General features: G+C 40.8%; 1 protein-coding gene across 1 annotated transcript; it reads right to left on the bottom strand.

The window, feature by feature from the left end:
- Positions 1 to 743: 743 nt before the first annotated feature.
- LOC111874266 (high mobility group protein B2) lies at positions 744 to 26,897 on the bottom strand. The gene is made up of 5 exons (XM_023869623.2): positions 26,310 to 26,897; positions 25,142 to 25,318; positions 10,085 to 10,245; positions 4,338 to 4,512; positions 744 to 2,436 (listed from the first exon to the last, which is right to left on the bottom strand). The coding sequence occupies exons 1-5, from the start codon at positions 26,802 to 26,804 to the stop codon at positions 2,308 to 2,310; spliced, it is 1,137 nt and encodes a 378-aa protein (XP_023725391.1). The 5' UTR covers positions 26,805 to 26,897; the 3' UTR covers positions 744 to 2,307.

Genomic DNA, 26,897 nt, shown 5'->3' on the forward strand with positions numbered 1-26,897 from the left:
AGATCCCTGAGATTAGCAGGCAATGGAGGCACAAAGACAGGACCTTTCACAAAGCCTCCCCGAAGAAAAAGTCACAAGGGGTTAAATCTGGGGACTGCGATTGCCACCTCACTAACGCGTCATCTTCTTGTCCCATCCGTGTTTGTGGCACAATTTGATTGATATCTCCCATGTCTTTGTGGTAGTGAGCCAGACAGCAGTTTTGTTGAAAGAGGTAATCATTACTGTCTACATTCAACTGAGGCATCAGCCAGTTTCACAGACTTATGAATAACCCTGTACAATAACTTCTCCATGCTTTTAGCAGTAGCCAGTACAGCAGTAAGGACTTCGCTACTTAACAAGTTCACAAAGAAATGAAAACTATCATTCAGTACATTCAGCTATTTGATCTGCAAAAAGTAACCTGTATTAATTTGGAACACTCAATTAACAGTACAAATCTAATGATGACTAAATAGAACCTGCTGACAGGAAAAAGTTCTAATAAAAAGAATTGTGCAGAAGTAGGACCCACAGATATACACTTCATTGCTTTACAAAGAAGTTTCCAATTTTATATTTAATCTTGATTTAACAACAGGTTGAGAAACATCAGCTGGAAGCAACCAACTTCTCCATTTCTACATCCAATTCCTAAATTTATTACTGGCAGACTTCATCACACTGTCTGCAACTTGACAACTGCTGTAAATAAAAGACAAGGATTAGAGGGCAAAATGTACAAAAAAATCTCAACGGTATTTGATTAACTGATTTTTTGAAAAGTTTATTTATCCCTATGAGATACAAAACAAACACTGCCCTTTTCTCTATTTGAATTTCCCTAAAAATAACACAGAGCAAATCTGTTAAAAGATTTTTCAAAATTCACTTTTACCAGTCCACTGCAGCTGAGAAACAGGTCGAAACACACTTTTAGACTGCAAATCAGTAATAAAATATTCTAACATTTCATTCATATGTTCACTTACAGTATGTTATCTCAAAGACAAAATGAGATGGTGATTTCAAATTTCCATTATGGTTCCTCAATGAAATATATATATTCAATTCTCTAGTTTTAGGACTTTTTAAAATGTTTTTCTTCTGAGGAATGTTAAAGGTTATAGACACGAAAAACACGAGAAACGCAGAGAACCCTTTTACCTTGTCACTACAAATTCCATCAAATGAAATCTTCCCTCAAAAAGAGAACAGGCTATGGTATTTCTTTAAATTGTCTTAATAAACTCCTCTATTCAAGGGGAGCTTGAATCTGCACATGTGTGGTCACACCACAGTGTCTATTGGCTGGTGAATATTGTTCAGTTGAAAAGTACCACTGAACATGCTGATGGTTGCTGCTGAGACAGTCTGCACCTCCAAGGATGGAAAGAAAAAGAAAATTACAGATAAATCTTGACTTGCGGCAATGACCTATATCATAACCGTTTAATTAAATAAAAATAATCTGCTCTGCGAATGAGAGTGTAATCAATTCCTGCTCTCATTCTACACATTTACTAATGAAAGAACACACAAACAGATAACTGCTTTAAAAGAAACTGGTTCACAGCAAATATAATTGTCTGATACTGGCAAACACCAAAGTTTTTCTTTTTTACAGTAGATATAAGTATCCTACATACTAAAAGCAGGCAGCAGAACCCTGATTTTATTTGTCTGTCAGATGCACAGCATTCATGAAAGACCAGAAAATATGGTAGTTTCCAAAACGGAAATGAAACTGGTAATGACTTTGGTGATAGCCAGTTTTCCATAGTTAGAAAACAATTTTGAAACCCGTCAAACCACAAAGCAATGGCAATTATTTGATGCCATATGTATGCATCTTCATAGGTAAGCAAAAAGAAGAGGAAATCAGATTACTTACTCCTACATTTTTATTTTAAAAACAATATATTAACAGCCTGACAGTTGTAGCAAAGTCTTAAAAATGTAATGGATTACGACCACTGAATCGCAACAAAATCATGTCATTCACGGAACCGAACTTTAAATTGTGTACTGAACGTACTTAAAAATGAAGATGAAGAGAAAACACAAAACATTTGTACTCAATGTACTTCAAATGAAGATGAAAAGTAAAGGATAACACAAAACATTGAAATGAATATTATATGTACACTGGGGGGGGGAAGGGCAACTTTTTTTTTTAATTTCCGATCTTTCAAGGGATGATGAAATGAAAGGAGGGAGGGCGAAGTATGTATGAACAAACGATCTTCTCAGTCTCTCTTCTTCGTGCACACAGTCTGAATGAATGAACGAGGGGACGAAGAACCTGACAAGTTTTCTGAGAGTTTACTCGTCATCTTCATCTGCTTCTTCGTCATCCTCATCCTCTTCATCTTCACTGTCCTGTTTCTTTGAGAGTGGAGCCTGTGCCACTGGCATGCCTCCCTTAGGTCTCTTCTTGTATGCAGTCATTTCCTGCAAACAAAAATGATAATGTACACACTAAATAAAAATTCTGTTAGGTTTTAGAATAGCATAATTTGCTCCCCTGGAGGAGGAAGGGGTGCACTGGAGATCTGTTCTTCCATCACCATNAAAGCATGACTGCTGTTCTGCACCTTCTGTACTGCCAGATCTAACAATGTGTACTGTTTCTGTCTTTCTGAAAGTCAAGCTGGCACTGGAGAGAGATGAAATCACAGTTTAACACAGGCTCCACTTGCCAAGTTCAAAACACACAGCTTCTGTAAAAGCTTCCAACAATGGGGGCAATCACTGGACTCGGAGAGTCCCAAGCAAACTAGGAGTACTTCAAAGGGCTAACAGCAATGCATAGTAAATGCATTTATCATCTGATAATACAATACTGTGCTTGGGTCTGATGCATTTGCCATCCAGAATAGCCTGAAGGAGATTTTCTTATCACCACTGCTTTCCCATTTCACTGTAGAAGAACCAAGAAAATCAGGTTGGCTTAGAACAGAATGGGATACATCACGTGGCATAGGTTGACGAAAACATCATCATAAAATACACTGAACCTCTATCAGACAGAATCATCATTCATTGGGGAGAGATTATTCATTCATCACAGTGGAAGAGACATAGGAAGCCACTAACTCTGAGCTGTGATAACTGATTGTAATGAAGCCCTAATGAACCCAATTATCAAATTTAGAGCCCATTCTTATTATTCACACAACCCCGAATACATGACATATTAAGGCTACAAAGAACCTGTCACAAGTGCACTGGACATCACATCCTTTGATTGGGGCATTTCCAATTATGCATAGAGTATGAACATTAACAATGGGCAAAATAAATTGCAAATTCTCCTATTTGCTTAGGTAGTGACAAAGATGAAGATAAGCACACTGAAAGCATAGTCATTACAGCTTACATGTCTTTCTTCCTTGCCTCCAGGACACATACAGTTATCAGATAATGGACATATTTAGGAATAAATATTATGTTACATGTGATTTAGTGTTCGTTTCACAATGTTAGTGCTGCAATTATATTAGTTCTATCTATAGTGGTCAATAACTCAACCCATTATTAAGTTTAAATATGGCATGCACACAGCTCTGTGTGCCATGTCAATCTTCTATATCCTCTGATTAGTCTTTCAGTTTTAAGGTTAAATTAAATCAAGTTTGGTACTTATAGAGTGAACTCTTCATTGTCAGATGCTAACAGCAACACACTTGTCACATAATGAACTATGTGGCAAAACATGTTAGTTTATGATGAGAGACAAAGAACAAAGTGAATGGTGCTAGCAGAGTATCAAGGTTTTCTAGTCCCACAGTATTGCAAATTCAAACCTTCTCCCACTTTTCAGGCAATGTCGATTAACTTCCCTTGTACACAATACTATATCAACTGTTTCCTGTGGTGAAATGCTACTCAATGCAACATATTCATCCTAAGTTTCATGAAAAGTCAATGTACCAATGTACTCAGATGTTGAAGGAGAAACATATTATCTCAAAAGTATGCAAAGCAAATTAAACGGAGAGAGAAGTGAATACGTGTTCAGGCCTCGGCACTATAATGTAGGGCAGAAAAATATACACTCCCCACAGTAAGAAGAGATAAATACAGAAATTTTTCCATTAAGCAAACACAGAGAACACAAAATGTGTTCATATCACTGGAATTCAGGAAAGAATCAAAATAAACAAAAGTTAACATTACATTCAAAGCCAATGGGAACCTCAAATACTTTGGGACTGAAACCAAGAAACTATATACACAAAGACCCCATTGAACATTTGTGGAATGCTTGCTGCCACTTATAAGATGACTACAAAATGATCATGGGCACACAAAATATGGGGGGGAGAGAAAGAAAAGAAATTACAACTCACCCTGTCATATCTCGCCTTGTCCTTTTCTGCCATTGCTTCATACTTCGATTTCAGCTCGGGATCAACATCAGACCACCTTCTACCCAGTTCCTTGGCTATATCTCCCACACCAAATTCTGGGTTCAGGGCTTTCACCTTGCTACGTTCATCATTGCAAAACCAAAAAAATGCTGACCTGGAAAAAAGTTGTGAGATTATGCTTATTTCAGCCCTGTATCTCAGTTATGAGAGTGATTTGTGTTGAATGTGCAACCGAGTTACCCCACAGTGATGCTTCTTTATGTAACCAGGCCAAGGGCCACAAACTGGGTGTTACTTTGTAATAGCCACTTTGTAGTTGACGAGCAACTTGTGACTAACCACTAGGGCCTGGATCTTTATGCGCTAAACACTTAAAATATGCACCAAAAATAAAACAATGCCCTTAAGAAACAGGTCGCTTTATTCAGACTCGCCTATTTACATGTATCATTCACTGAAGAAAGTAAAATCACAATAGGCAACTAGAAGTCTTTCAGCGTTTTCTGGAGACAAACTACGTGTACATCTATTGTCCATCAAAATGAGTTTATAGGCTGAGAATGATCTTTCTACATCAACTGACGTGATTGGACAGTATTCATACACTGGCGCCGAAGGTTTGGAACATTCATCTGGCAGAGATACCCTAATTCCACTCAAGTACTGACTGATTGACTGAATCTTTTTCAGTCCTGGGTTCGAATTCAACACCATTTCTAACTTGCATTTAATCTTGTCTCCAATTTCGCCTAGTGCGAAATTCAGTGAACAAGTTGCTTTCTGAACGAGTTCAAGTGAGTCATGAAGGAGTGCACCACAAGATTCTAAGCACTCAATGGCTTTTGAAAGTGTAGAAAAATGTGCATAGATAAAATTCACATCTTGATAAACAGTATCAGTTCTAAACATCATTTTTGCTTCACGGACACATGCATTCTCATCTTCAAGTTTTGTAACCACTTCTTTTATTTGGTTGAAATTCTCCTGATAAAATGAAACTGCAGATAACCATGTCCCCCACCTAGTTAGGACAGGTTCAGGTGGCAGAGGAACCTGAGGTAGGCGATCTCTGCAGAACTGGACACGAGCTGGTGCTTTCAGAAACAGTTTTTTCCTACTTGCAATTAAATCGTTAATAGCTGGAAACTGCGCGTATTTTTTCTGCAATATGGTGTAATCCGTGTGCTAAACAGGTTACGTATATAAGATGTGGATATAATACTTGTAAGGACTTTGCTGCTTTAAACATATAGGAGGAAGCTCCATCTGTGAGTAATACAAGCACCTTACAACAATTATTCTCAATTTCAGATGGCCTTAGTAGTCACAAAGAATCATTTACAAATTTTGCTATTGTGCTATGGTTGGTTTTCTCTAGTGCTTAGCAAGCAAGATGAGGGTTGCCACGTTCGTCTGGATGTAGCTTAACTACGAAATTTGCTATTCATCGGTCACATAAATCAGTTGTCTCATCCTTAATTTCAAACATGTATGCAGAAATATGCTCTTACATTTAGATTATGGAATAACGACCAAAAACCCTCAAAATATGCATTTTAAAAAAATTCGGGCCCTACTAATTACTGCCACAGCTTGGGGACTACTTCATTCCTGTCTAGGACATCAGTCATTGCTCCAGACTTTAAGTGGTCATATACAGAATGTAACTGAAAATTTAGATAAACTTTTGGCATGAGCTCAACATACCAAGACAAGAGAAATGTCCATATCAAATTGTCTGAAAACATTTAACCTGTGGCTTAAAGCCGAAAATATTACTGTTGCAACGTGTTTCGTTACTGAATACGCCGTAGAGATCGTTAACTGGTTTATTGAACAATCTACAAATAACGGCTACAATTAATTATAACACTGTTGCGGGGTTTCACACTTTATAACCCTATGCGCAAATCAGCTCACTCTGTGTTCAGTAGTCTACACGTTTACAGTAGGGGAGCTATGTATCAATCACACACACGTCCGGTTCTTCTTTCTGCGACGGCTGCTATACTCCAACTGTAGTCTGCTCACTGGAGAACTGTTGATAACACACTCGCTCGGAACTATCTTCGGCGATGGCCACGTTACAACTCGACTCGGCGACTGTTACTTTAAAACTGACTGGTAGCTGCTGTGCGGTTCCCTTATATATCCGCAGTGGTGCCTGTTGCGGGCCACGTCACAGTAGGAAGTGGTTCCGTGTCACCGCGCGTTGCATAGCTATCAGGATGCGGGGACTCGGCTAACTTCGGCTCCGCTCGTGACGTCACCGCGGGGAGAGTGGCAGGGTGATGACTCACATATTACGCGAGCGCTACGTTCCCCCTACGTGCCGCTGGGGAGGTAGGGGTCAACATGTCACACTGTCATTACCTATTCAAAACAAACTCTGTGGCTTGAGCCCACAAGCAAAGCGTACTGACCGACTGACCGCCGCTTGTCAGCGAAGTTAATACCAACTTTAGGCGATAGAGGGTGTTGCATGGTCAGTGCAACGAATCTCCACAGCCGTTAATCTTGGTTTTCTAGGCCAGAGCTGCTATTTCCTTGAAATAGCTCCTCAATTATCCTCACGAGGCTGAGTGGACCCCGTTCCAGACCCACTACTTCTCAGAAAATCTGGTAGTGCCGGGAATTGAATACGGGGCCTCAGGATCTGTAGTCAAGAACTCTGACCACTAGACCAAAGAGGTGGTCATCATTACCTATTCAACTGATGTCTCATATCTTAGTTATTGGAGAGGGTGGGTTTCCTCAAGCACTGAGACCTGTATTGGTCCATTGTGCTTCCCTCTATAATTTCTACCAGTCTCTATATCCTACCGGTACTGGTGCTTACCATCAGTCCCGCCCAGCCAGCGAGACCTGCTCTACTAGCTGAGAGGTATCTATAATGCTTCCCCCATCTACGTGAGATATTAGAGACTGCTGTTGGGCGGAAAACATCCATTAATTTGGCTCAGTGACCTCCTTTGGAGATATGAGGTTCTTTTACGTGCCGTAAAGCTACGACACGGGACCCACAGCTTAAAGTCCCTCCCGGAGGACTTGTTCCCTGAATTTTTCCGCCCTTAAAAATTCGATGACCTCCGCTGGGTATTTGAACCCGCGTACTACGAGTCATGAGGTGGGAACTTTACCTCTAGACTACAGAGGCCACTATGTCTCATATCTTACCAGTAGGATAGTAACTGCCCAGTCCTACCTACTGTGTCAAACACATTCCTAATGTTACCAAGTAGTCCATTTGCAACAGTTGAGTGATGCTGGTATGATGGGCTGATCATGTGTAGTAATGCAAAGTCAGTTCTATGTACCTGAAGTGTACCAAGTGTGTACTGTGAAATAATAATGTTCTTGTAAAACAATGTGCTCTGTTGAATACCTGTACACACATACAATGGTTGGATATTCATTTAACAAACCAATGGACATGCTTCTGATGTATGGCTGTGCTAACTGTAATGGTAGCATGGCCATATGACTGTAACAGGATCATTTCGCATCAACGCTATCCAAAACAATAAAACATTTACTGCTGCTGATCGTTGACTAGAGAATCTGGATCATTTAAGCCAGTTTCTCTGGATTGGAAGAGAGCCACCTGGACTACTGATGTGGAGAAGTGTCCGTGGCTATGTTGATAGGGATACTGAAGAGCTGAAAGGTATTCATGAAAACACTGCTAGAAATCCTTTGGGGATGCAATGCTGCCATAGGACACATGCGTGAAATATCAGGAATGCCTCCATAGAGGGGTGACTGCGATAATATAATCTTCAAGAAACAAACAGCCTGTTATGTACTTTCAACAAGGCATATTTGTAATTTGGCAAATCCAAATTCTTTAATTAACTTTTCAAAACAACCTGTTTTTCCATTGTATCTTAAGAACTCTGCAACTAACTCTGAAAATTAGCAGCCTCCGTAGTCTAGAGGTAATGTTCCCACTTCATGACTCGTGGTATGTGGGTTCAAACCCGGCGGAGGTCGTCGAATTTTTAAGGGCGGAAAAATTCAGGGAACAAGTCCTCCGGGAGGGACTTTTAAGCCGTGTGTCCCATGTCATAGCTTTAAGGCACGCAAAAGAACCTCATATCTCCAGAGGAGGTCACTGAGCCAAATTCAAGGATGTTTCCCACCCAACAAGTAGTCTCTAACACCTCTGATAGATGGGGGAAGCATTATAGATACCGCCAAGCTAGTGGAGGCCGAACTCACTGGCTCGGTCGGGACTGATGGTATGCACCAATATCCGTAGGATATAGAGACTGGTAGAATATCAGAGAGGGAAGCACAATGGACCAATACTGGTCTAAGTGCATGGGGAAATCCACCCTCTCCAATAACTAACTAACTAACTAACTAACTAACTAACTCCGAAAATTAAAAATGTACACATAATTTTTAGGGCACACTGAGTAAAACGCTTTACATTCTGGCCTACCACTATCTTCCAATTCACTCCCACATGCTTACAGACACACATGGTGGGCCTTGGAATTTTAACCCATCCCACTTTCCTAGGATGTTATCTTTCTGGTCACAAAACATATATACAGCTTCTCAGACTCTGATTCCATCTAGAAGTGCATTAAGAGACAGTGTGATCAGTGGCACTTATTTTACATCATCAATCTTTGCCTCACCAAAAATCTGATGTCCCTCCTGAACTATCAACTGCAGAAAGCCAAATTTAGTATGAGGACCCTTCAGATCTACATTACTGCAATGAAAGTGTATGGGGAGAAAAATCTCTGGCAGCTAAGAAATGACATATCTTGAATAAACCGAGTATTCAAAATCTTTTGCAACTGTCTGCACTGGAAAAAATATTGTAGTTTTAATTATCTGTGGGCTTTCAGGGTTTAATGCCACTAAAAACAACCTCAATGAACAGTTACAACTTAAAGACATCTCAGAACAAATGTATGATGATAGAAACAGAAGATACATCAGGTAATGGTTTTGAGTGAGGTAATAATGAGGACCACTACTACTCCTAATGTAGGTACGCACAGTTGGTTGAGGCACTAGGCCATAAGCTGGAAGGTCACAGGTTTGATTACCGATGAGGTCCTTGGATTTTTCAATTGATCCCATCCTTCTAGTCACACAATGGCTGTGGATCGAGTTGACCTCTAAATGAAATGAGTACCAGGAATCTTCCTGGGGGTAAGGGGTGGCCAGCGAGTAAAGCTGACACTCACACCGCCACCTGTGAGTTGAATGTCTAGAAAATGAAGGATCCCTGACATCTCACAACCCTATGAGCATCCACATGTTACAGGGATAGTTTTTACCTTATTAGTACTCCGAACCCCTCTTATGAGGGCAAATGGAAGCTCACCTACTGTAAGAGTAAATGTCTGCTGAAAATTGAAAAAGAAAGTTTCACAATTACCGTCCCACATGAGTAACTTGTTCAATTCATGATGAAAAATTTCCTCTCTGATATGTCCAGACAGGTTCCCAAGCCCCAACTATCCAATTCGTACCTGCAGCTTTCCTCTGAATGCCAGGACCACTCACCTTCAACCAATGCCACGGTTTAGATGCGTGCAGCTATACTTCTAACACCCCATCTTCATGGCACTGTGCTTAATTAAGCAAGCACAGGGTGAACATTACCATAACCATTACTACACCAGCAAATATACCACCATCACTACTATCAACAAGAAACTATTGTATGAGGCGATGCAGTAGGAGATAACATGACTTACAATGATCTTTTTGGTGCATTGGGATCCTTGACATGTTTCCTCTTCTTACCGCGCGCTTTCTCACCCTTTGCTGGTGTGTAACCTTCCATTTCTGAGTCATAACGTTTCTTATCCTTTTCAGCCATCTCATGAAAGCGCTTCTTCTCCTTATCCAACATGGTCTATGGAAAAAAACAAAACAAAGAACTAATAAAAATAAGGGCATTTGGAAGTTATCAGCATACTGACTATACAGTTTCAAAATGAAATACAAGGAAAAATATATAGGTAGGTTTGATCTGTTTCATCCTGGTCCATCACACTAACAATATTATAATAGGTTAATTAGTTCTGTCCAGTGTGACAGAAGTTTTTTTCCTTTTTAATATTTTATTCTTATGATGTTTCACTCTTATAGACCATCTTCAGAAGGATATCAATACATATTGTAATAGTGGTTTCTAATTGTATTGATATAGTTCTGAAGTTGGTCTCTAAGACCGAAACATGTTAAGGATAAAATATTAAAAAGGAAAAAACTTCAGCCATCACACTGGACAAAATTAATTAACCTTTTATAATATACAGGTAGGTTCTTATCTTTGACTAATTCACAGCTCTGGGTTTCATGGCAACCAGAGCACTGCCATCTGGAAGGTATGTGTGAATTTTGCCGATGAATCAATATGCCTGTTGGCCAATAACATTTGGAATGAAGCAGTTACAATTCAAAGATAACAGGTGATGTTGAAAATGTTCCTGTCAACAGTGGATTGATCTCACCTTCAACAATAGGCTGTAGAAACCAACTGCAAAAATTAATCCTGCTAGCTGGACTGCACGGCTGCAAGGCCTAGATCACTCTTTTTATCGAGTCTAAGCTTCAGCAAATTATGTTGCCGTTCTTGCAATAGACTTTGACACACCAGTCTCTCAAGCTAGACGTTTTAGTGATTTTCTAGGCCTGTGTTCAAGTCTGGCCCTTATGTCATCTGACTTCTCCTCAGTAAGCACTCGGCACTTATGTTTTTGTTTCTTGCCTACGAAGTCAGTGAATTCTTTGTCTGCTGGGAACTTTCATCATGAAATTTGTGTCAAAATTTTTGCCAACAGCTTTAGCAGATTCATATTTCACATAGGTGCCATATTGGACCACACACTGCTCTAAAGTATACAGCAACATGACGGAACACACTGCTCAGTAACAGTAACTGAGAACAAACAGCTAATGGTGATAACTGCTGCCAACTGCTCACAAACCATAAATTCCCATGCATGAACTGCACTGCTTGAAGTAAAACATAATGCCATTAAGTGGTCCACAGAGTTAATAACTTTCCTTCATTCCAAACGTTATCGGCCATCAGGCATACTGATTCATCGGCAAATTTTGTATGCACTTCACAGCTGGTGGTGCACTGGTTCCCGTGAAGCAGTCAACAAAGATAGGAGGTGCACTGGTTCCCCTGAAGCAGTCAACAAAGATAAGAATCTCCCTGTATTTTAATCTATGCAGTGGGACTTGGTCTGCATATGAAGAAATTATTAAGACCAATGGGGGGGGGTACAGAGAACCAATAAGAATGCACTGGCAAAACATTTGTACTCCAAACAAGTACACCATTCCGCTGTTTCTTTGCCTTTCGTTTAAGAAGCAAACTCCTTATCATTTCAATGAAGTCTAATATAAGAACCCTCTAATATGAGGCAAACCAAACATGCATGTAGGTCGCTCATAGCAACACTGTAAGGGGGGAGGGTCAATACAATTTGAGTCCAATGCCACCTTGGAGCTTCTACTGTATTGCAGCCCAGGTTTTCCATTCAAACACGATTCACGAAAGCAGAAAACCCTAATTCATACACTAGAACTTATCTGTAATTTTTGGACAATTCCCAAATTGTAACTGAAATCTGAAATTCATGACAAGGCTACTTTTTAGGTTCGCCTTGGGCTGGGGCAAATCTCTGATTCTGATGATTTCTTTAGCATTATGGCTGCAATTTTAGGACGACATATCAAGACAAACGGCAACCTTCTCGCGAAACTCCTTCCCTCTTAAATAGGAATCATAAACGGCGTTAATTCCTACATAACAGTTTAAATGAACATACCATAACGCGTAGGAAAACTTCAGAAAACTGCAGATATACATCAGCTCTGCCATTTTATAGCCAGTCCTCTATTCAGTAGGGCCTTGGGAGGGCTGAGACGAGACGCAGGGGTAAGGTGGAACTACAAAACCATCATTTTCGTTTTCCTGTATTATCGACGTGTTGTTCAGAACCCGGGGCAATTTATTTCTACCAGTTGTCACAAGGGGAACCTACGGTTATGTGGGGATGAAACTCTCCTACCCCTATCCCCAACCCCTACCTTGGAAACGGGTGGCGCCATTGATTTTTGAAAGCGGGTATATAGCTGTACCGAGAGATATGGCCGCGCGCGCGTATGGATGTACAAGGGGGTGGGTAGAAATAGTATGAGGGAGGAGAGCCGATCTTCGAAGTAAAAACTACGGTCATCAGCATATTCCGACTACACAAAATTATGAATCTGAAAAAAAAAATGTAAATAAACTACATCAACATAACAGGCGGTCCAAACTTACGTCTTCAGTTAATTTATATTACTGTACTTTCAAGTGTAAAATTTCAATTCCTTCTCAAGTTGGCAACAATGCGCGGTCAAGCATAGCTTGGCCAGCCAAGCGGTCGACCGCGAGGCCAAGCTCCGCTGCCGAAAACCCGTTTGCCTTCATTTGAAAGCGAGATAATAATGCTTGGCTGCCCCTTCGATGCCGTGACTACTTCCATCCATTCAAGAGTCCTCTCTTCTCGCGCATTTTCGAAGACTTCGTTAAACTGCACATCGTGTTCCAAAGAGATTTACTTCACTGCCCGTTTCTTGAACACCTACGAAGCATCCACAATTAATGCAGGCAAATGTCAGCTTCCTGCTGTACAAGTACGTTTATTTCAAGTACATGCGTTCACTGTTTACAAATGTGATAACATCCGACATCGGCATCTCGTGAGTTGGGGCCATTCTGTAATCAATATCTTTAGTCATGACTTCGACCGCTGCGGGTAGTCCCGAACTACAGTCCGGTCCAACATGCTGGTATGAGTTTAGAACCTCGTACTTGGGAACACATGGGCAATAACCCGGTCTTCTTACTCCATGCTAGCACACATTCGAGTTATCTAAGCAAACATTACTCATGTTCCATGTATAGTTTGTTCCAGAACCAAACAGGTGAAGGTCAAGTGGGTAGCAATTTTTGCTTCATATTCAAAACGCCACAGGCAAAATCCTAGCCCGGAAAACGATTTTCGCGGCAACTTCCATGGATCTCCTTAGGCCATCTTGGAAACGACGGCTTAATTTACACCGTTCTCAATTCATTATTCAGCATTCAACAGTACAGAATCTGACAGCAACTAAGAGTGTCATTAAATAAGCAAGACAGAACAGTAATTTGTTGTCTTCCACCCTGCAGTGTCCTGGGTGATTTTGAATCCCGTCAGAACCCTTGATCATATTATAATTTTATCAGTGTTTGGAAACTGGGGCCACCTCTATAAGAGGCTGAGTCGGTCAATTATTGTACGTAAAAAAAAATGAAATGCAAGAACTAAACCAGGATTAAAATATTTAGCAATTGAGGGAATTATATAAAAAAAGAATGAGTTTGATATTTCCAACTGGCCCAACACCGCTTCCCATAGTAAACATTACGTTCATAACACCAGTGGCAGATCTCACACTGACCTGAATCAGTTCGGTAACAAGACCTAAACCTACACCTTAAAATCGACTTCGATACCAAGTATTATCTTCACAGTATTCCATACACAGACACAGATGGATAATCGCCATTTTCTGCACAAGGCAAGCTACTGTTAACACTTTCGACAGACCTTTACATACTGGCATTCCCGAGTTTCAACTATCCTTTAACAGTACGAGTATGAACACATATAACCGTAACAATACAAAGAATGAAACGCAATTCAAGCACAAGCTCTCAATTATGATTCCTTGTTTAAAAAAGTCTATATTTCGTACAAGACAATTCCTGTGAAATTTAGTTTCCAGAACACACATCCCCATCAAATGGCGCACGCTATCAAATTATCAAAACACTGGCTGCTTGTATCTACAATATGGTAAAAAAAGAAAAGGACAAAGCTATCCCTTTAACAGTCCGTGGAGGGCCCACTGGGGTTTGAGACGTCGACGTCCTCACATTTTCTAAACAATCGGGACAATCGGCTCACAGATGGCGGTGAGGTTGTCTGCCTTACGCGTCGGTAGCCCTAACCCCAGGAAGATTCAAGGTACTCATTTCTTTTAGAAGCGGAGTAGACCCCAGTGTCACAGTGCGGCTGGATGGATTAGGCCAATTGGAAACTCCAGTGACCTCGTAGGGAATCCAGTCCGCTAAGTTACAACATGCATTCGAAGCGGTCTCCGTCCATGCTGCGCACGGCGTTCTCTCCAACACGCCTAACATGTTGTCATCGACCGCTATCACGGCTGCTGGAAGTCGTGCCACGAGACAGACGGTCCTCCTGGAAGGGATTGCAGGAACGTACTCTTTCTCGTGTCCCCACAGGTAAGTAACTAACAGGAGTTAGATCCGGCGACCGAGGAGGCCATACAATTGGCGCTTTACGTCCATTCCACCTTCTCGGACATGTCGCATTCAACCAGTACCGGACATCTTCCCCATACTGTCGTGCTAAATCCACCTCTGCCTCATTGCTAGGGGCACATCTTCAAGCTGCCTCGGTAGAGCACTCTGCAGAAAATCATTAAGCAGGCGCTTGTCAAACAGGGTATAGAGACCCCCAACGATTCCAGCCCAAACGCTGACGAAGAGATGGGCTTCTTACCCACGATCGCGATCAGATGACGATTATCCTATGCACTGCCTCTTGAGTTCACCTAACAACCGATGGGCTTCTTACCCACGATCGCGATCAGATGACGATTATCATATGCATTGCCTCTTGAGTTCACCCGATGGGCTTCTTAACCACGATCGCGGTTCGGATGTCGATTATCATATGCACTGCCTCTTGAGTTCAACTAACAACGCACTATCACATCGTCGTGACCAACAACACTGCTGAGAAATATATTTACCCTATTTGACGACGACGTGTATCTCGAAAACTGAACGTCTCACAATATGTTACATAACATTTTCGGCCTGTTTTAACAATAAATATCACTAGTCAGTTTGTGCGCGAATTTCGTTTCACGGGCACGTACCAAGAGTTGAAAAACATACTGGCGCTAAACAAACGAGTTCTCAGGGCAGAGCTAGTAACTGGCTAGCAAAAGTTTTGAAATTACTTAGCAGCTAACTTCACCATAGCCAGTACCAAGCCCGGCTGAAAAAGGAGAAGGGGGAGTACCAAACTCGTAAAAATACCAGGGTTCAGCTGTCTCCTGACAGCACCCTGTAAGGGTCCATGCCTCGGGTTGCAGATCTTTGTGTCTTACAAGACTGGTGTGAGGACACTAAGGGCTAAGGGAATTAACGCTGAAAGAAAATCCTGGTCCTGCATGTTGAGGGGCGATGCGGTGAGCCACCTCCTAACGTAAAGCTATAGAATCCAGATGCCGACACTGGACTAGGCCGAGGAAACAGAAACGGATAATATATTCTGCATGCTGGAACGTTCTGGGGTGAACGCAGTAAACACAAGAGATACAGTTCGAAGTTAAAAATGTCAATACCGATGTGGCCGTACTATCTGAAACTACCGAAAAAAAGAAAGGGATGAGTACTTAAAAGTATTTCGTCCATTTCTGGAGCGAGGTAACAAAGAAAAAAGGGCAAATGCAGGAGTCTCAACTGTAATAAATAAGAAATACAAATAAATATGCAACTAATTGAAACTTCATTAATGAAAGAATTATAAAGGTTGAAATAAACACTTTTGGAAGAATGAAATTTGTAGGTGTATATTCGCCACCCCCCAAGCGATATATTTTTAGTTAACACCAAACAACATTTTAGACAAAATATCTAGCACAAGTGAAATATTCCTCGTGGGGAATTTCAACATGTGAGTGGGAAAAGATACTCAAACAGTAGATTGGACAAATAAGAAATAAACAATTGGGAGGAGTTACAACTGCCTATGATTATAATAATTTAAAAAATAATTTTTAACACAAATTTACATGGATAATGTATAAAAATTTTAAATCCATTATCGATTTCTATAAAACAGCCGAGTATACTGTAATACAAATGGAAGACGTACAGGTCTCCAAAAGAGCAAACTGTGGTTCAGGCCACTTTCTAGTGAGATCAAAAACATATTTACCTTGGATATACTAAACAGATATTCGTACAGAAGTTAACCAAAACGTAAAACATACAAGAGGAAGATAAATTCAACATTAAACCACTCCAGTATGAAGGTTATAGGGTGCATTAAATGAAGAATTTGAAGGGAGCTCTGAAAAAATGTATGAATACATAAATATAGCACATGGACCTTTGAGTGTAAAAACAGAAGAAAAAATTACAGAACAAAGTGGATGACAGCAGAAGGTTTGAAACATATGAACATAGAAAATCGTTTGATAAATGGTTAAACTCAAATCAAGATGTACACAAAGAAATCTATAGCAAAGACAGTTATAACGGTAAAACTGGGGCAGAACATGTTTAAAAATAAACTGTGAGCTGAGATTCAAGGCGCCAAGCAAGGCATGGACAACATTTATATACAAAAAGACAAGCCTGCCATCACAACAGATCTTCCTTGTATATGCTCCGCACGGACCACACAGAAGAGAGAAGTCACGTGATTGCTACCAAGCCAGTTCACCAGAGCACTGACTGCTGCCTAGCAACAAGCTACAACATTCGTCCTACCGTTGTGTGTGCGTATTGCGGGGCACTTATCCCACTGCTGTCCAGCAATGCGTTACAATATCAATGCAGGATTGGTATAAACTTTAAAGTACCTGTATTATTTACATAAGATAGATCTGAATTTATAGACTAAGACTGGAAAATTTAAGGCACAAATTGAATTTGTTGGAGAAAATATGGAAAACCAAAAACAAATTTAAGTTTGAGGCACAGATGTGGATACAATAATAAACAATATGAAGAACGAGAAATCTACTGGACTTGCGAATATCAACTTAGACTTAACAGAACATAGTGGAACAAAGTTTCAGAGTTGGTAACAAAATTATTAAATAAAATATCAGAGGGAGATCGAAACCTGATTCAGGAGGAAATTAAGAGGTGATTGAACTCGGGTAATGCTTGCTATCATTCAGTCCAGAACATTTTGTCTTCTCGTCTGTTGTCCAAGAACATAAAAATTAGAATATACAAAACTATAATTTTGCCTGTGGTTCTGTATGGGTGTGAAACTTGGTCTCTGACATTAAGGGAGGAACACAGACTGAGGGTGTTTGAGAACGGGGCGTTGAGGAGAATATTTGGACCAAAGAGAGATGAAGTCACAGGAGGTTGGAGAAAACTGCATAATGAGGAGCTTCATAACTTGTACTCTTCTCCAAGTATAATTAGAATGATCAAGTCAAGGAGGATGAGGTGGGCAGGGTATGTAGCACAAATGGGCAAACAAGGAATGTGTATAGGATATTGGTGGGAAAGCCAGAAGGAAAGAGACCACAGGGAAGACCGAGGTGTAGGTGGGTGGACAATATTAGAGTGGATCTTAGAGAGATAGGATGGGATGGTATGGATTGGATAGATCAAGCTCACGGTAGGGACCAGTGGAGGGCTCTTGTGAACACAGTGATGAGCCTTCGGTTTCCATAAAATGCTGGGAAATTCTTGAGTAGTTGCAGAATTGGCAGGTCCTCCAGAAGGGCTCAGCTCCATGAGTGAGTAAGTAAGTAAGAACTATTATGGCAACCCTTAGGAAAGGCAAATGATAGCCAATCAGTTATACAAATTATTAAAATTATATATGGCAATAACAAATGCAGAACAAAAATTTGTCATGCGACTTCTTAAACCAGTTAATTACACATGCCCTGTGTCACCCCCCCCCCCACAATTCAAATTGGAAAAACGGTCTAGGAAATGTAAATGAATGGGATAAAATATTGAACACAACTGCTATGTGCATAACCTACCCTTTGCAGATGATCAACTTGTAATTATTAGATGTGCAGAGAATGCTAACTACGGGTGGATGGAACTAGAATAATATGAAAACAGGAACTTTAATTCTGGAAAAATTGAATATTTAGGTACAGTTCAGGGGAACTGCACATCAACTGGAGTAGAATTCTAGCTCTAACACTGTTCACGTATTTTGGATCTCATCTTACCTTGTAATTAAAAAAAATTGGTTAAACTAAATTCAGTTTGATGGAACAGAGCTATTTTGCACTCAACAGTTTATTAATACACAAATCAATCAAATTATTAGATACAGAAATGCGTTATCGAAGGCATTTGGCAAAGATATTATGAATGGACGGAATCAGAAATGAAACAATTAAAACAAAAATGGGAATGAAGACAATACATGAAATAGAAAAACAGCAATTACATTGGTACGGTTGGTCACATCGCGCAAATGGAGGACTGACTGCAGAACAGAACCCACAGAGTAAAAGGAGACACAGCAGACCAGTCAACACATGGAAGCATAGGATTAGGAGCAGCATGCAAAGAAGAAACCTGAAGGATGAAGAACATTTCAGTCTAGAGCGCTGGAGGGGGGGGGAGAAAAAAAGCCTTTGCACTGAGTAAAACTGTTTTCACAGAAAAATTCCTCTAACATCAGCATGCACTTAGAGTTGATATGCTGCATATTCTGAGCATATTCCAGAATTTCAGCACCAACGGTCAGTGTCAGCAATTTACAAGTGGTATCTTGTTCTTGACACTGCAAATTCCAACATTATGTGATCTCAATATCGAGCATCACTAAATAACTCATAAAAAATAATACCAACACAGTACACTCCTGATTATGAGTGCTAATGATAAGAGATGAACACAAATAATCAGAAAACACAAGCCATCAAAAGTTTCAAGCGTCATTGGGACCACTGAATAAAAAATCCAGAAATGCACACATAGTATTCAACTTATTTATTGACTTACATGATAGATGTACGGAAATGCATCCTGGTCTTTACAAGTGGTTGTTAAAATTAGCTGATCAAAATAAATATTTAAACAGTTCAACAACTGTTAATAATATTCTCCAGTATCAAATACCATGAAAATCTGTAAGGTGGCTCCGAGTTGCGTGCAATGTAAGCAATGTGCTAAATAAATACGTACTCATAAGGGCTATGAACGCTCCTAAAAAGGCACATGGATAAGCTGCAAACACAAAATGTCTGGAGTACATTGCAATAAAAGAAACTCCGTGGCCTGTAGTCTGCAAGCGAACTATACTGACCAAGTGACTGCTGCTTGTCGGCGAAGTCAGGTAAATTGTAATTAGGCATCATATTGCACAAGGGATATATACCCGACTAGGGAGAGCTGCGCACAAAGGTAAAACATGGGTGCCAAAATAGAGTAGTGTGACTGAAATGTTGGCGCATATGCTCGAACGATGATGATGCTGTGCAGTAATAGCATGAAATAATACGGACATATGATCTCATACAGTGCAGTGGTTTCAATCGATTAACAGTTGCCTGGGGATGCCCTTTTAAGGCCAAAACTTCTCAAATTTAAATGTGATTGCAATGGCATTTTAAAATACAAGTTTATGTTGCATTAGAGATAAAACAAGTGGGCAAGTGGTACATCAATGCAACAGGATGCTAAAATATAATACCACAATTCCTTCCTTAAAAATCTTCAAACATATATATTTCATCTGAAAACTTGTTCTTTGTTTCTTTTTGGAGGGTGGAAATTTTTATGATGCCGTCAGAAGCTGGGAGGACAAATGAATGAACTGCAAAGCCAACCACCTCTTCAGCTGTGGCAGTATTAATGCAAGTATCCTGAGTGGCATGCAAAGGGCTAAATGAGGTTTTCGCAACAGTAAAGTTTAATACTGTGGTACCAATGCTCCAGATTTTTATTCAGGAAGCACCCAATTCAAATCTAGCCATGGACACTGGCTATCATGACAGGGTGTCTTTGCTAGGATAGTACTTCGATTAGGCCATGGCCACTTCTTTCCAAATCATCATTCACAGCACCATTTGACATCCAACAGTTTAGACACCCAGCATCATAAAATAAACATTTTTTTTTGTGATGATCTGGGTTATGACACCATGTAGTCTGATAGGCAGGTACCCCCATTTTGGAATACACTGCCTTCATATCATACACTCAAGTTTGTAGGAGTATGTTCCTCCAAAACAAAGCCGATTGACTCTAGCCACACTACATTTCACAACCAAGAGGACAACAATATGCATGCCAACAGCTGCGAAACAAATACTTTCATGTAGGAAAAGTCGACATAATTGCCATTCCAGTTACCCATAATGTCACTGCCCCATGTCACTTCCCATGGCCCAGCTATTGTATACATGCAAACATAGGACATGTTGAATGCCTACTTCTTATGCTCAATGAGCAAGCATACTTGAGATATTCTCCACATTCTACAATCTCCATGAAAATGCAAGACTCTTTCATAATTTGATTTTACAATCTGATTTAATTTTATTTTTCTGTCCTTTGCATTCCTCACAAGCACCAATATGCAGAAATCCATCTAGTCCTGAAAACAGGATCAAACACAAAGTCCAGCTGAGTCGACATATTCTGAAGACAAAACACAGTGGGCATCTGGAAGCCCAATCTACACGTTCTGTCTCATGCTAACACCCACAGTTAATCTATCCATTCTTATACCCTCAAATCAGGAAGTTACAGCCTCAATCCTTGACCACCAGATGAATATAACCCTGTCCTAGATCTTCACATCATGTAACTTCATTCTTTTTTGTGAAGACTTCTCATTGCAAGCACACTGGTTTCCCCACGACCAAGCATCAGGATAATATACGACTGCTCTGAACAAACTGGTCTTTATGAAGTGTAATCTACATTTTATGAAATCAGCTGTTAAACGCCTGATCCAAATAGCACGCCTTGAACACCACTTTACATAAAACGCAACTGAACTCAGATATTTTGAAACCAAGCGAAACCACCCAGCTGTATATATTAAGAGTAGAACTGGTGCCAGTTTTGCCATGAATTTGGGCTTAATCCATATGTCCTCTCCCAACCTCTCTAGGTGGAGAGGTGTCTACCTAGACTTCAGACGAACAACTTCTAGTAAAACAATTACAAGAGGTAAAAATCTTGCTGCTGCCAGGAAACGAATCCTAGCCAAACAGCCCAAAGCCTGTCACTATATCCGCTAAGCCATTTGTTTTCAACTTACCAATACACTGCGTTATTTCTTGAGAGTTTAAAACAATTTATATACTCAGTCCACTGAAGAAAATGTGGTTACGTATGTCTACTGCATATTACAATGAAGAAAATAAAAGCAGTAAGGCATTCAAGAATAGATTTAATGAGATGTGTAATTTAAAGAAAACCCCTGAGTGATAAAATATTTGTATGAATGTATCCAATACAGATACAAAATTCTAGACTGGTTATCAATATTTAAAACTACCATTACTAAACAAATTCAGTGCTTTTAAGTTTGGATTTTTGAGGTGGAAGCAGTTTTCAGAAATATGCAAAAGATACCAGGGGAGAAAAGATGATAGGGTGAACGAAGAGATACCAAGGCTTCAAAAATAAGATCTCTCACTTCGGGGGGGGGGTCAGAGTCAGTATTAACAGTTTCGCTCACTCACGGAGCTGAGCCCATCTTGAGAAGGTGCCAATTGTGCAGCTACTCAAGTTCTTCCCAGCATTTTATGGAACTTGAATGAAGGTTCATTACTGTGTTCACAAGCGCCCTCCACCGGTCCCTATCCTAAGCCAGATAAATCCAATCCCTACCATCTCATCCCCTCTCTAAGACCCATTTTAATACTGTTCACCCACCTATGTCATCTTCCTAGTAGTCTCTTTCCTTCTGGCTTTCCCACCAATATCCTACACGCATTCCTCTTCTACCATTTGTGCTACATGCACTTCCCATCGCATCCTCCTTGACTCCATCATTCTAATAATACTTGGCAAACAGTACAAGTTTTGAAGCTCCTCAATATGTATTATTATCCAACCTCCTTTCACTTCATCTCTCTTCAGCCCAAACATTCTCAACACCCTCAGTCTATATTCATCACTTATGCCAGAGACCAAGTTTCACACCCATACAGAAAATAAAAAATCCATGGCTTTAGTCCGTAAGCGAACTACACCCACTGAGCGAGGGTCGCTTGTCGGCAAAGTTAGTGCCAACTTTAGCAGATAGAGGGTGTCGCATGGTCAGCGCAACAAATCCCCACGGCATCCATACAGAACAGGCAAAATTATAAGTTTGTTTATTCAAATTTTTGTGTTTCTAAACAGGAGACGAAAAGACAAAAGGTTCTGGAATAAATTGTAGCAAGCATTACCCAAATTCAATCTCCTCTTAATTTCCTCCTGCAGCAGAATTTAATTTGTTATTGTCATTCCCATATATCTGAACTTTACCACATTTTCAAAACAACTGTTAGCTGTCTTCATGCCATGATTTTGCCCTGCATTCCAGTCACAAGACAGCAACATATACGTAGTTTTCTGTCTTAATTTCCAGATCAACCTCCTTACTAGTGTCAAATAAATAAAGTTTGTGTTTTTTTCTTTATGGTATCTATATTATCACCCAGTAGATTCACATCATTGGCACATATCGACAGCTGATGTGTCCCACTTAATTTCAGTCTCACCTGATTTTCCTGGACAGTCCTAATGAGATATTCCAAAACAAAGTTCAAAAGCAGTGGCAATAAAGCATCTCCTTGTTTTAGACCATTCTGGATAGAAAAATTATCAGACAAATATTTACCTATAAAGACTTTACCATACATTTGGTTTAAACACACTTTAATCAGAGTAACTAGTTTCATGTGTACCCCTAACTCAATCAGAATACTGTCCAATACTTCCCACCTAATGAATCATAGGCTTTCTTGAAGTCTATGAATAGCTGGTGTACTGTCTCATTATACTCCCATTTTTTCTCCAGTAGCTGATCCGTTATGTTGAAACCCACACTGATGATCCCCAATAGCTTCATTATAAGGCACTTTTATGTTTTTCATGCGCCTGATTTATATTTACTTCATCATTCTGACCTTCACATTCCTCACAAAATTACACATACCTACTGTTAGTTCCTCGGAACTCTAGCCGTGGTAGAGGGGTCATACCATCTCTCACGGAGCATTGGGGGGGGGGTGTTCATCTTATCAGCTTACGTCAGCATGGGTACTACCAGTTTGGAATGTAGTGCCTTAGAGTGTGGTCAGGTGTATAGTATGCTGTGTTGCTTGTTAGCTGGCCTCCGGAGGCAATGTTTTCCGCTCGGGGAGTAGCTCTGAACGTCACAACAGCAAGTGTACAGCTTCGCGTGCTCCACCATGGCGTTTACCTTTCTGCGCAGCTAAANATTTTTTCGGATTGCCTCACGCAAACGGCGTTGAACTTTCAGGTATACTCCTTATTGACCGTTTGACCTTGAGGCAAGAATTCATGATGCACTATGCCATTAAAATTGAAGAACACAGTAAGCATAACCTTCACGTTCGAACGCACTTGTCGAGCCTTTTTCGGTCTTGGCGATCCAGGATGCTTCCACTGAGACGATTGAGCCTTAGTTTCAACGTCATATCCGTAAACCCATGTTTCGTCACCTGTTATAACACGTTTCAGTAATTCTGCATCATCGTTGACTTCCTTTAGTGATTCCTGAGCAACTTCCATTCGCCGCTGTTTTTGTTCAAAATTCAGCAATTTTGGAACAAATTTTGCTGCCACGCGTTTCATACCCAAAACATTCGAAAAAATTTCATGGCATGAGCCAATCGATATGCCAACATCATCAGCGACTTCTCTGATTGTGATTCGGCGATCATTCATAATCATTGCTTTCACTTTTTCCACGTTTTCATCGGTTGTTGATGTGCTGGGGCGTCCGGGGCGCTCGTCATCTGCAACGTCTTCACGGCCATCTTGGAAACGCTTATACCACTCGTAAACTCTTGTTTTACTCATAACAGACTCACCATAGGCCTTTGTTAACATTTCACACACTTTGTAACACTTTATTTCATTTTTTACGCAAAATTTGATACAAATTCTTTGATCCATTTCTTTTAACAAACGAAAATCGCCAAGCTCATAAAAACACGTCTAACCTTAGCGGCTGCCACAGACAAAGTAAGCAATGAATACAGCTGAAAATTTTATTGTACTTCAGGGGCATGTATACCAACATAATAAAAAAAAAANTCACGGAGCATTGGGGGGGGGGTGTTCATCTTATCAGCTTACGTCAGCATGGGTACTACCAGTTTGGAATGTAGTGCCTTAGAGTGTGGTCAGGTGTATAGTATGCTGTGTTGCTTGTTAGCTGGCCTCCGGAGGCAATGTTTTCCGCTCGGGGAGTAGCTCTGAACGTCACAACAGCAAGTGTACAGCTTCGCGTGCTCCACCATGGCGTTTACCTTTCTGCGCAGCTAAAGTTATGAGGCACTAACTATACTGTACTGAGAGTACCAACAGGCAATTTACTCGAAGGATAACACTATCAAAAACGACCACCTGTATGACCAAAGATGGGAAGATAAAGATAAAGTTTAAAGCGGTTATGGAGCTGGCAGGATGAGCAACTAGCTAAGGATTATGATCAAAACTAACGCATCAACATTAATGAAGTAAACATCCAAATAGCTTTGCCACTGTTCAGCGATATATTTTTTCCACGACTACTTAATCATCCATATTATAGCCAACAGTTTCAGGAGATAAGTAAACCAATAGTCTGATTACAAAACAGAATCAACAATTAAAAACATTCAGAATAATTCAACACAAAACGTCCAGATACCAGCAATAATCATCTCTGTAAGCACTGGGCAAGTGTTAGAATGATTGTGTAACTCACCTTCCACCTTTCTGCACACTTCTTCGAGAACTCAGCAAAAATTACGTTTTCATCAGGATGCTTCTTCTTATGTTCCTCTCGACAAGTTTGAACAAAGAAGGCATAAGCAGTCATCCGCCCCCTTGGCTTAGCATCAGCCTTTCCTCGTGGCATCCTACCTCGATTTTGTTGCTGTGGCTGGAAAATAGTGAATTATTACAAAATGTCTTCATCCAGGTACTGTCACCAGCTATATGGAGCACACATTACTAATGAGGCACGTCACTTAACGCTGTTCACCTAAGGAATCACATTATGACCACAAAATTCAAAAGAAATAACTAGGATTACAAAATTACTCAGCCTTCTAGTTTAAATCTCACCATTGAAGTGTCATACTGCTACAGCACTAAAACACATGAAACCACAAAAACGTGTTTGTTGAGCAACTGAAGACAAACCAACACAAGCACATGCATCTGTTAACTATAAATCTGGAATTTAACAAAATATGGCATGGAGTAACTGCTCGTTCCTACACATTAAAAATACAGCATTACGGCAAACTGCTACAAACAAATTCTTTCTCCTGAATTGGACATGTTCTGAAAGTCAACAAGCCATAAACAATGCCGGAGGCGGGAATGTCACGGTCAGCAGGTTACACAAAGGACGCGTTTTCCTTGTTGCAGACATTCTTCGTCACCAATATACTGGCGCACCTCGGCCACCTGCTTGCCGAGGTACACGCATGCAACGACCACCTTATCTCAGAACACATGGGACATCAACACTGCCGAAATTGAGCTCCGCTCTCGCGTTCTCCCTTGATCCCTGTTCTCTGGTGCCGCCGTCATTAACAGTAGGGCCAGATAATCGATCGCCTTCATTTCGTTGCATAAAACATGAAATATGGGCTGTCATACCTCAACTGCAAATGGGCGATACAAGCTTCAAATACCATGTCATGCGGGTTCCAGAACAGCAACCGTTTCTTTTCGCACGATATCTCTACCCCCATCCAATCTAATACACAAATTTATTGGCCTTCACGATGACAAACGGTTGAATTGAACCACATAAAATGCATACTGCACGAACAAAAAACCACCAACGTACGCAACGACAGGAGGGGAAACGTAAACATTCCCCCTCCTCTTCGACACACGCGACGTGGTAAGATACATACCACTGTGGGAGGTGTTGGCACGTTTTGAATTGGGTTTCCCATGCCACTGGGGTACCACCACTGCGGGGCGGCACTGCCTGCTAAAGAAGCGTCTCCTGATCGGCCACCGGCGCCAACCATTCCTCCACTACCGCCTCCAACCATGCCATCCCCGAGCCTATAGTCGTACCCTCGCATGCAGGAGGCAACTGGTGAGGATGACACACTGGCCGATGTCATCGTGGTAGCAGGGTTCTGGAAGCTACTAGCCATCTTATACGAAAAAAGCTGCTGTGTAGCCGCCGCTGCCGTACTTCTGGCAATAGCATCATGCTGTGCCTGCTGCTGCGCGGCCGCCTGTTGTTGCTGTTGCTGCTGCTGTACTGCGAGTTGTTGATTCAGCAAATGTTGATGATGCGACTGTAACGACTGCTGATAATCGGATGTCGTTATCGCGCCCGGCCACCACACCGCGTCCTCCCTCGCTCCCCAGGCACCACGATGGTGCTCCGACATGGCTTCACTACACTACTTTCCCAAGAGCTTGGTTTAGGCTAGGCACTAGGCAGAGGAGCGGGGACTTTCCGTAGCGTTCCGGACACAGGCAGT

Source organism: Cryptotermes secundus, unplaced genomic scaffold (assembly GCF_002891405.2).
Source record: "Cryptotermes secundus unplaced genomic scaffold, Csec_1.0 scaffold1679, whole genome shotgun sequence".
Taxonomy (NCBI): Eukaryota; Metazoa; Arthropoda; class Insecta; order Blattodea; family Kalotermitidae; genus Cryptotermes; species Cryptotermes secundus.

What these genes read in the sequence shown, in the direction of transcription:
- LOC111874266 (XM_023869623.2), bottom strand. Translation starts at nt 26,804, where the DNA reads ATGTCGGAGCACCATCGTGGTGCCTGGGGAGCGAGGGAGGACGCGGTG. An exon ending in AATGCACCAAAAAGATCATT is followed by an intron (nt 4,513 to 10,084) that starts GTAAGTCATGTT and finishes ACTTTTTTCCAG; the next exon opens with GTCAGCATTTTTTTGGTTTT. An exon ending in ACAAGGCGAGATATGACAGG is followed by an intron (nt 2,437 to 4,337) that starts GTGAGTTGTAAT and finishes TTTTGTTTGCAG; the next exon opens with GAAATGACTGCATACAAGAA.